We start from the raw sequence: 11,864 nt of genomic DNA, 5'->3' as shown, positions 1-11,864 counted from the left end.
GGTTACTGGGGGATGAAGTCTTTGAGAAAGCAAGAAAGGATGAGGTCCAGAGCTGAGGGAGAGACTGACTGCTGTTGCTAAGAGCAGGGACACTTCCTCCATCGTTAAGAGGAGGAAAAGATTGCGTAATTTGGTTGAGTTTTTTCAAAGCAGTAAGACTGAGAATGAAGAATTGCAGATTGGTATGTTTTGAGGAAACAATGTTTGGGGAGAGTCATCTTATTTGTGGAGATAAATTGTTATTTCATGTCATTTCCGTTAGAAATGAAAGTATAAGAAGGATAATTGCTAAATATCTAAAAGATAATTCTCCTTTACCGTGCCCCCACCCAGGTTTAGTAATAGGTAATTTTTAGTGAAAAAAAAAAATGCGAAAGCCATCTTATGTGAAACTTTATTATAAAGAGAAATGGTGTCATCAAACTACTCTGTGGATTCGCATTCATTAAAAAATTTAACAGAAAAGGAAGAAATCTTACAACTAAATCATTTGTTGTCTAAGTGAGATATAAATAAGGCATTTCTCCATTATTATTATTATGAAAGTATACAGCCTACACATACATGGAAACTGTAGAGCACCTACTATAAAATCACATTCTCAGTGGTTAGCAGGCTGGAATTCAAAATCCTTTGGGTACCCTGCTTGATAGGACATTCAGGCAAACTATGGACAGAACTATTAGCATTTGCATCCTGTTTTATGTAAAACTATCACTTCTATCAAATTATCTGTTTCCCCTCACTAAGATAAAGATGAGAAAGTATGAAAGGTCCCTCCACCAGAGTATTTATTAGGTTCTACTGGTTCATCTGGATATCCAAATGGTCCACAGCTGAGGCAGATGTACTAATATCGCTCATCTGGTATAGGCGTTGGCATCACAGGACATCTGGCCCTGAACTAAGGTCAGTTTCTCAGCCTAGTAATAAACAATATTGCTTTTATCAATTTAACACCTAACATTTAGGCATGCCTTCAGAGAGTATGGATTGCCTCATAATGGGTTGAGTTTAGTGGTTCAGTATTTTATTTTTGCATTTGAGCCTTGAAAACTGTAATATGTGTATTCAGAGCTGACTTAATGGTTTAAAAAATTGCCACCAGACTCTCTTTTTCTAACCTTTACTTTTCTTTCTTTTTTTAAAAAAAGGTTATGTCTTTTAAAAGGCATGGAATCGAGGATGTTGTGATTCCTTTCTCCTCTCAACCAGTCGGCTGCATTGATGAATTCTTGCTGGTGTTTCTCACTTGATGAGACTGTTTTTATCTACTAGAAGATGGAGATTTGGGAAGATGTCCGAGGTGAAATGAAAAATCATACTGAAGGCTCAAGTCCAGACTCCCTTCTTGCAAAACTGCCCTCTGTCATAGAAGCTTCCACCAAACTCTCAGGGAGTCTGACTTACAGAGGGAGAACGCAGCCTACTATTTCACAGATTCCAGCCCTCCACATTGTGAAATACAAATCAAAATTCTCTAATTGATTCTTGAAAATACAAACCTTGCCACAGAAATATATTGTAAAAGCATATAACACGAAGTGAGTTGTAAACATTCTAATATCTCTACAAGTTTGCATAAAAACAGCAGCAATATTTTAAAAATGCTTATAACTTTGCCTTTTGTGACAAACAATGTGCAGGCTATTTATATTAAAGTCAAAAAGGCCAGAAGAGCTGGCTAAAGCCTCAAAAAAATTCATTTGGTCAGATTCAACCAGCAGATACTGACGTAGACATTTCCATGAACTCCTCTAGAAAGTTATTTTCCCTGGAACAACTAAAGCATCTCACATAAAATCAGTGCCATTCCGATTGGATGTCAGAGGCAATATAACTCTTTCCCGAAGTTGTCCATCTAGAAACTTTGATGGTTAGCTAAGGAAGCGCTGTCTAATCGAAGAATTATGAAAGATGGAAAATAAAGCTATCTCTCTCAGAGGGTCTCACCATTTCAGCGAATTCATTCCGAGAACAGACTGAGACTGTTCTGTCAGTCATGCCCATCCTCCGCTTTCTGTATTTTATACCTGAGGATAGTTCGCAGCCCATTTAAAAATAAATAAATAAAAGCAAATTGCTTTGATTGTGTTCCAGAGGATCAGAGCCTGATCCAGGATACAGTGTCAACCTTCCCTGGTGAACAATGCCTTGTGCAGTTTCCCTGCTGAAGAAGACCAGCCAGTTCACAGAGCATCTGTGGGGAGCGCACAGGACTGGACTTCCCGATACGACACCTGCTTCCTTGCAGAGTGCAGTCGGAGAGAGAGAACCACTGTGGTAATCAGAAGGAGAAGTCCAATGATTATAAGGATGACCAAGGTGGCTTTGGCCCCTCGAGGACCCAGATTCTTGCCAAAGAAATAGAGTGGCTCCTTGCCGGGTTCTTCTGTGAAAAAGAAAAGTGAGATGTCAGTCTTCTGCCTTTCCCTGGGGAATGAACACTGACCCTTCACATGCAGTGTCGGGGAGGGGATCCTTACCGTTGGAGGGCACTGTGTCTGGGGGGGATGCTTCTTCAGAAGGAGACTTGGTGGAGTAAGGAATCCTGTTGTCTAGACAAAGAAGACAAGTTGGTTGTTTTATAAATAGGAGTAGATTTTTTTTTTAATGATATGAGTTACCTCAAGAGTTATTTTGTTTCACCAACAAGGACTTTATCCTGTCACTATCAGTAAGTCTTTCTTGGATTCTCACTGTGTGACTCTTCACACCAGTATGCCTACTGTGCCTACCCCAGTCACCTTTCAAGCTTCTACTCATCCATTAAGATCCATCTGAAGCATTAGACCCTCTGTGGAACCTTGGCTCATTTCTCCAACGTGTTAGCCATTGCTTCCAGCTGCTGTCACCGAAACCTGTATTCTGCACTCTATTTTGGCATGTATCACATTCTATTATGGCTACTATGTCTGTCTCTCTTGCTTGACTCTGCGCTCCTTCGGGGGACGTATGCAGACCTTGTTTTCAGGGTCTGCAGGAAGCCTCCTCGTACTACCACCTGCATCACTGACAGACAACAGTGTACCTATGTTCCGAAGGACGGTGTAGGTTGTCTCCATGCCAGCATGGATGTGATCAGATACATGACAGTGTAACAGCCATGTCCCTGGGTGATCTGCAAACAGTTCGATGGTTTGGAATGTCCCAGGAAAGAGATCATACACATCTTCTCGGTAAGATTTATCTATCTGCCGAAGAAAAGGAAATAGTAAAGATAAGAGGAGAAATCAATAAAATCGAGAATAGACATATGGTAGAAGTAAATCAAAGAAACCGAAAGCTGGTTCTCTGAACAGATCAATAAAATTGGCAAACTTGTGGTAGCCAGCCTCCATGATGGCCCCCAATGATCCCTGCCTCCTGGTAGTCACGTTGCAAGAGAGTTGGTCTCTGAGACCAATAGCGCATGGCAGAAGTGATGCCATTCTACTTCCGAGAGTAGGTTATAAAAGACAGTGGCTACTGTCTTACACCCTCTCTTTTGCTCTCTCCTTTGAAGTCACTCACTCTGGGGGAAGCCAGCTACCATGCCATACCTACATAGTGAGGAACTGAAGGCTCCAGTCAACAGCCCCGTCAGTGACCTTGGAAGTGGATGCTCCAGCCCCAGTCAAGCCTGATGATTGCAGCTCCAGCTGACATCTTATTGCAGCCTCATGAAAGATGCTGAATCAGAACCAACTAGCTAAACTACTCCCAGATTCCTGACCCAGAGAGATGGTGAGATAATAAGTGTTCATTGTTTTAGGCCACTAAGTTTTGGAGTGGTTTGTTATGTAGAAGTAGATAACTAATACAAACCTCTAGGCAAACTGTCCAAGAGAAAAGAAGAAGAAGAAGAAAGACACAGATTTTAAATACCAGGAATGAAAGGGAGGACATCACTAATACTTCATAGACATTAAAAATGATAATAAAGGAATATTATGAACAACTGTTTGCTCATGAATTCTATGACTTACATGGTCTGGACAAATTATTTAAGGTGAAAACTGACAAATAATAGATAATCACCATTCAGATTATCTATTAAAGAAATTGAAATTATATTATGACCTTCCATCAAATAAACTCCAGGTTCAGAGGTCTTCATTGGAAATTTTTACCAAACATTTAGAGGAGAAATAATATCAATTTTAAACAAACTTCCAGAAAGTAGAAGAGGAGGGAACATTTCCAACTCATTTTATGAGGCCAACATGACCCTGATGCCAAAACCAGACAAATACTTTACAAGAAAAGAAAGCTGCTACAAATATTTTTCACGAACATAGATGCAAAAATCCTTAACAAAACACCATCAAATTGAATCCAGAAATGTATAAAAAGGATACTGCATTGTGACAAAGTAAAGTTTATCCTAGGAATGAAAATTGGTTCACCACTTGAAAATCAATCAATGTAATTTACCAATATACTAAAAAAAATCATCAATAGACTGAAAAAAAAGTGATCATCTCAATAGGTGAATTTGACATCTGTTCATGATAGAAGCTCTCAGCAAACTAAGAATAGAAGGAAACTTCCTCAACTTGGTAATAGGATCTGCAAAAAACCTACCGCTAACTTACATTCAATGATGAATAGTTGAATGCTTTTCTCCAAAGATTAATAATAAGGCAAAGATTCATATTCAACATCATAGTAGAGGTTCAAGCCAGTGCAATAAGGCAAGAAAAGAAATAAAAAGCATACAGATTGAAAATAAATAAATGAGACTATCTTTATTCACAGAGAACATGATTGTCTATGTAGGCAAAATCTACAAAAAAGCTACTACAATTAGTTTAGCAAAGTTGCAGGATACAAAGTCAATTATACAAAAATAATTGTATTTCTATATATTGACAATGAGCAATTAGAAATTGAAATAAAAACAATACCATTTATACTATCACCAAAATCCATGATATACTTAGGTGATAATCTAACAAAGTATATGCAAGATCTGTATGCAGAAAACTATAAAATACTGGTGGAAAAAAAATCAAAGAGGATCTAAATAAATAGATATGCCATGTTTATGGGTTGGAGGGCTCCATCATAAGATATCAGTTCTTCCCAAACCAATGCACAGATCCAATGCAATTCCAGTCAAAATCCCAGCAGGATTTTAAAAATAGAAATCAACAGACTTTCTAAAATTTATATGGGAAGGCAAAAATCAAGAATAGCTAAAACAATCACCACCTGATTTTAAGACTTGCTATCACATTAAAGTAATCAAGACAGTGTGGCATTCAAGAAAGGACAGACATATAGGTCAATGTAACACACTAGAGAACCCAGAAATAGACCAACATATATATGGTCAATATGATTTTTACACAGTGGTAGAAAGAGTTGTCTTTTCAATGAATGGTGATGGAACAACTGGACATCTAATGGCAGAAAATAAACCTTGAACTATATATGAAAATTAAAAACATAAAACTGTAAAATTTCTGGAAGAAAATCCTTGTGACCTTGAGTTGGGCAATGATTTCTTAGGTATAACACCGAAAGCAAGATCCATAAAGAAAAAAGTGATAAATTGGACTTCATCAAAATTAAGAATTTCTGCTCTTTGATAGATAATGTTAAGGAATGAAAAGATATCACAGACTGGGAACAAATATTTACAGGTCTCATATCTGGTAAAGGATTTGAATCCAGAATGTAAAAAGCCCTCAAACTCAACAATAAGGAAACAACCCAATTTTTAAAAATGGGCATAAAATTTGGACACTTCACCAAAGAAGATTTACAGATGGCAGAGGGAAATAAACATATGAAAAAATGCTCAATATCATTAGCCATTAAGAAAATGCAAGTAAAAACAATGGGCTACCACTACATACTTAATAAGATAACACAAAATAAAATAAAATAAAAATGGAAGATACCAAGTGCTGATGTGGAACAAGTGGCATTCTCACACATTTCTGGTGGGAATGCAAAATGGTACTGCGTCTGTGGAAACTAGTTTGGGAGTTCCTTATGAAGTTAGACATACACTTACCACATGGCCTAGCAATCCAACTCCTAGGTATTTTTTCTAGGAAAATGAAAACTTATGTTCACACAAAAACAAGTACACAATATTCATAATGATTTTATTTGTAATAACCAAAAATTGGAAATGACCCTCAACATTGGGAACTACTCAGCAATCAATCGGAACAAAACTACTGCTATACACAACGAGATGGATGCAATTCAAATGCTAAATGAAACAAGTCAGATTGATAATGCGGTGAATCTGTGTGATTCCATTTATATGACATTTCAGAAAAGGCACAGCTATAGAGATAGAAAACATCACTGGGGTTAAGTACAGGGAAGTAGCTCACTCTAAAGGGTACAACAGGGACATTTTAGGAGCTAATGGAAGTGTTCTATATTTTGATTAGTGTTGGTTACACTGCTGTATGTATTTATTAAAACAGAACTTGTACACTAAAGAGGGTGATTTTACTCAATGGAAACTATACCTTAATTTAAAAAATGTATATAACATTTTATATGTGCATATAATTTTATAAATTTTATTTTGTAAATTTTTAATATGATTTTTAAAGTGTGGGTGAAAAAAGCCAAGTTCTGAAAATGAGCATAGCCGTTTAATATGTAAAACTATAATCATTATAGGATAATACTTGGTGTGTTAAATAAATATACAGAGAGCACAGGATATTTGTTTAATTAAAGTTACTGTTTATTCATGTATAACTAGAAAAGGACCTAGCAGGTTTTCCCCACAAATTAGATATGATTATTCTTCTCTACTCTACTTCCTTGTAGATTGACTGAGCAGTTGAGATGAAAGATTATTTGGACCTTATCCCTGGAGATTCTGATTCAGCAGGTCTGGGGAGGGGCCTGGCAATTTTTTTCTTAAATGGCTCCCCACGTGACTCTGTACAGCCAGCACCAACCATAATATACAGATGCTGGAGAGACAGAAGGCCATACATGGTCCAGTGTAGCTCACTAGGACAAAAGTCAAGATAACTTTTGGGCCCAAGCCAAAGCTTGAAATATCTCCTTTACTAGAAAGGGCTATTCAGTTGGCTAATCACATAGAAAAGAAATGTGAAAAGGAAACAGAAAGGAAAAAAGGAAGGATAAAGGAAAGGGAGAAAATACTCTGGCTGCTATTGTATACAATATTAACAGGATCATCCAGAGTGGTCAGAATTATCTCCATAAAAGTGATGAGAAAACTCTCATCTGAAACTCAGTTTTTTGTTTTTTTTTTTTTTTTTTTTTACAAGAACAATAAAATATATGTACATATTAAGAAATATCTACCAGGGGAAGGGTATAATGAAATTATTCTGTTCCATTCTCTAATACTGCTACCACCTCTCACAATCCTTATTGCCAAGTAACCCTCTTATTTCACAGTGGATATGCGTTGAATTTATTAGCTCAAAATGTCTTCCCCAAAGCCTTTTCTTTATACTTACTTTGAAAAGAAAGCTCTCAGCATGATAATGGATGGTGTGTATGTCCACTTCACTTCCTATTCCTAACAAATACCAGTTTGTCATTGTGTCTTCATTCATGATGAGGCCATGGAGATTCCCAAAAATCTTTCCATTAATAGCTAAGATGGTGAAAAGAAAATAGCTTTTGATTAGTGAGAAGACATTCATTACTTAATCTGGTTTTAGGAATGGTTCAAAATCTTTAGGTCAACAATAATCTCATCTGCCTGATAAACAGGGAACAATCCCACTTGCACTTCCCAATGTCCCCACCGTTCTAAACCCAAAATTCAGGTTACTTAGAAATCCTGATACAAAGAGAGCTAGAAAAGAGAAATAGCAGTTTGTTTTTGAAAGCTACATCTTGAGTAGCAGTGTGTGCTGTTTACTTGTGTGTTTCCTCAGCATTTTCTCTTTATGGTGTAGATTATAGCCTAATTTGTGACGTAGCCAGACCATTCTACAGCTGAGTAGACCAAAGAACAGAGAATCAAGTTCATATAAATCATAACTGAACCAATTAGAAGCTATTTCCTTAATAGTCCACTTTCTGAGAACTAGTTTGGAGCAAGTTCCCAAGTTCCCAAGAGCCTGGCTGACTCTCCAAAAAGCTTCACACCGACTGAGCCCATTACCTCAAAGTGACCAATGCAAGCTCAAGCTGGGCTCGTGTGATGGGGACTCATTCCTTTGCTTTCTACTAAGTTTTTATTCTGTGCGTCATGACACAACCAAATGAGTTACATTCATTAAAGCAAGAGCATACCAAGAAACATTTGGAAGAGGGAAGCAAAATTGGTAGGGGAAAGAGTAGCTGAATCAGAGATCTGGCTACAATAGTCTAATCAACGTAAGAAATTAACTAGCTTTGTTATCTCAGGTGAGGTCTACTTTTTGTACACTTTGGTCAAAAGTACATCACAGTGAGAGAGTGCAGATGTGTCTATTAAACACATGACTCATACTTAAAGACAAAAACTACCTTAAATTACACAGAATTAAATAACAGGGACACATTAAAACAGAAATTTGGTGATGGTATTTTATGTCCCAGAAACACTTAATTAAACCAGGTCCTTAATTTGATCAATTAGAAGTTATGGTGGATTCTTATAGAAATCTACCAATAAGTGATTGTTAAGAATTACTTCACAGTCTTCCAATATAGGGATCCCAGCGTTCAGACATAGAGCTCCCTGAACAGCTGGTCCTAAACAGTTGGTCCAAAGCCTTGCTGGACCTTCCTGGCAGCCAATCAATGGCTTGGCTGGTTCCCTCTGAAGGAAAGCTTTCGAGGACTTTCTTCAGTCCAGGTGACACTACGGATGGGGAAGGGCTCAGAGAAGGAGGCTGGGGACTTCCTTCAGTTACAGGAATTTCTATTAGCTTATCTCAACAAGGGTCTTCCTTATAACTCTGTGATATACCGTGCATTTTGTTGCTCTCCTCAAAATCTTCAGTGTGCTGAATATCTCGTGGGTCTTTATTGAGATACTTCTTAATATTGTCATCCAGATACCAAGATTCATTCTCATTAAATACCAAAAACAAGAGAACAAATTCATAATCTACGTCGCTCCTTCTTCCCTTTTCATTCAACACTCCTTCTCTGCATACAATCAGAGGACCCATCAAACCACTATATGTATCCTGAAAGAAAATAAAACTGAATTAAAAGAGCCTTTACACAATTTAATAATACAGATTAACTTGAAGAAAGTTTGTAAGAATGTCATTGTAAAAAGACTATTGGCTGTGAAATAAGTACTAAGAAGCCCTGAAGAATCAACGCGGTCTTTATGAAAATTTTGGAATGTTCCTAAAAAGTTGCTATGGAGAGGGCTCCTTGAGGGCTGAGGCTGTGTCCCTCACTTGTCACAGAATCCCCAGAGCATAGCCCCATGTCTGGTACATAGAAGGTGCTCACTAAATTTATTCATCAAATAAACAGACACTTCTTTCTATTTGTTTTTCAAGTGAGACTATAATTATAGCTACATAAATGCTTCTACTCCTCTTTCTGTGGGTAGAAGTGAACAGGGTGACTAGTAAATGATACAGGACCGGGGGTGAACTCCATGCCAAGTTGTTCAGCCCCAAACTTTCTTTTGAGGGAAAACTCCCACATTTTCAACTGCCTACTTAGATATTCCTCCTGATCAGCTTCCTGCCACAATTCAATCTGCTAAGCATTTCCAAAGTGGACTTGACTATTTCCCTCAGACCATTCCCTTCTCCTGAATTCTCTGTTTCTATTAACAGTGCTGTGATATTACCTGACACTTAGGTCAGAAAAGTTGATTTCAATATTTAATTTCTCTTTCGTCCTCACTTTGTCCCATCTTGTTTTCTGTCAAATTATACATTTCTTTTTCCTTCACCATGCTTCTCCATTCTGTGACTTCCTTGCCATTCTATCGGCCGCCCTTCTAGTGTAGGCTCTGAATACCTCACCCTGGACTAGAAATCGGCTCCTATCTGACGCCTGGCTCACCTCACCTCCAGCCCATCCTGTTGACCACCATCGGACGAATCTCATCACTCCTATAGCTAGAAGTCTTCGGTAAGTTTCCATGGCCTCCTGAATAAAACTTAAATCTTTGACAGGTCTTTAAACCTCTCATGTGCTCCCTCGATGGATTTCTCTAGGTTAAGCTCCCCAACTGCTTTCCTTTAGCCAAATGGGACTCTGAACACTTCCCAAACACATTTTCTACTTTCCTATTTTCAGCTTTGCTCATCATGTTCTCTCTTCCTAGACTCTCTCCAGTGCCTTCTATATAGCCCTGCACTCCTTCAGAACTCACCAGACTCAGAGTTCGATGATAATTATGGGTGTGCTCATGCATTATTGTCTCCAAAGATTATAAGTTCCTCCAAGACAAGAATATGTGCATTGCTTGGTAGTCATTTGCACATCACAAGCGCTCAGTAAATATTTGTTGGGATGTAAAGAAATAAATAAATGTGGGTTTCCCATAATTCTAATACGTAAATTTAGTTTTTCAAGGGTCTCGTATGCCACTCCTAAACTCTTGCACTCTCCAGTACAACTCAAAGACATGAAAGCACTCATCAAATATTTAAGAAAAGGTTAAGATAATCTTTCACTTTTTAAAATAATGGGCAATGCTTATATTTTATATCATACATGGCTTTAGTTTGAACTTTGATTTATGACATATAATTAAAGATGAGCTGTTTTACATACACATATCTGACTCAAATTCAATACCGAATCTTTGCCTTTAATTTCTAAATAAAGTTAGCCTATTTATCAGTTTCAGTTACTGTGTGTAGAGTGTGCTTTCTTTTCCTGAGCACTGACACCAGTGGTAATGACTTTAAAAAATGATAGATTCCATGCATCAAAAACCATGGCATACATTATATTACAATACATTTTTATTTTATGGTTATCTATTTACATATCCTCTTTTGCGCAAACTACCTTGATCGGTTCCAAATTTGGTCATTGAAACATCCGAATTTTATTTGTTCCTTTCCCCCATATTTTACACGAAAAGTCAGCAAACTTTTTTTTTTGTAAAGCTCTAGATAGTAAATATTTCTTACTTTATTGACCATACAGTTTCTGTCACAACTACTCAACTCAGCCCTAGACAATGTAAACAAATGGTCCTGGCCATAGTTTGAGACCCCTGTTCTAATCCCTTCACATATACTCACCAGAGTGTTGATAACTTAATAGTCCACTTAAACCATATTACTTTGACCATTTTGGTTGCTTTCCCCACCTTTACCTTCACAAAGTTTACTGTTGAATAGTAAACCCATGGAATACAATTGGGGTCAGATGGCCCTGGACCAGACCTTTTAGGAACATTCCATCTGTAAGTTTTTATTTCTCCTGAAACAAATAAGAACAAATAGATAGAATTTACTAGTGTTACCTCTGTTCCAGATGATTTACCTGAAGAACTATAAACAGATCTTTATCTACGGTAATTTGGTCAATGTTTATTGCTGGGGGGAATTACCCATTCATTAGAAATGTTTCCATTAAACTCACATCTTGATTTTTAGTTTCAAAATGGAAGATTTTTCATTTCAGACTACAACCTTCCCTCTCATTTGCCCTTTGCGTTATCAACTGATGCTTAGTTAAAAAGGAAGACTTGTTTTATACCTTAAATTTCATATCTCGCTCCCAAGAGCTATGCTTGAGCACACTCATGTTACCATATGTCTCAGCCTTGGCTTCTTATGGAATCACCAGGGAGCTTTGTAAACTCTCACTGCTCAGGCCTCATCCCAAACCAAAGAAATTAGAGTATCTGGGGTCTGGGCCTGGGGCATTCGTATTTTTTTTAAAGCTTCTCAGGTAATTTTAATGTACAGGCAGGGGAGATCTAGTTATACCAG

General features: G+C 37.5%; 1 protein-coding gene across 1 annotated transcript in view; it reads right to left on the bottom strand.

The window, feature by feature from the left end:
- Nucleotides 1–2,154: 2,154 nt before the first annotated feature.
- HEPHL1 (hephaestin like 1) overlaps nt 2,155–11,864 on the bottom strand; it is a 57,340-nt gene continuing 47,630 nt past the window's right edge. Inside the window, exons 15-20 of the mRNA XM_033120699.1 lie at nt 11,243–11,349; nt 8,906–9,128; nt 7,458–7,597; nt 3,032–3,194; nt 2,487–2,558; nt 2,155–2,392 (exon numbers count right to left, since the gene is read on the bottom strand). Of these exons, the coding sequence (XP_032976590.1) occupies nt 2,190–2,392; nt 2,487–2,558; nt 3,032–3,194; nt 7,458–7,597; nt 8,906–9,128; nt 11,243–11,349 (908 nt within the window). The 3' untranslated portion in view covers nt 2,155–2,189. The remainder of the gene's footprint in view (nt 2,393–2,486; nt 2,559–3,031; nt 3,195–7,457; nt 7,598–8,905; nt 9,129–11,242; nt 11,350–11,864) is intronic.

This window comes from Rhinolophus ferrumequinum, chromosome 11, assembly GCF_004115265.2.
Source record: "Rhinolophus ferrumequinum isolate MPI-CBG mRhiFer1 chromosome 11, mRhiFer1_v1.p, whole genome shotgun sequence".
Taxonomy (NCBI): Eukaryota; Metazoa; Chordata; class Mammalia; order Chiroptera; family Rhinolophidae; genus Rhinolophus; species Rhinolophus ferrumequinum.
This window is presented reverse-complemented; position numbering and strand designations above follow the sequence as displayed.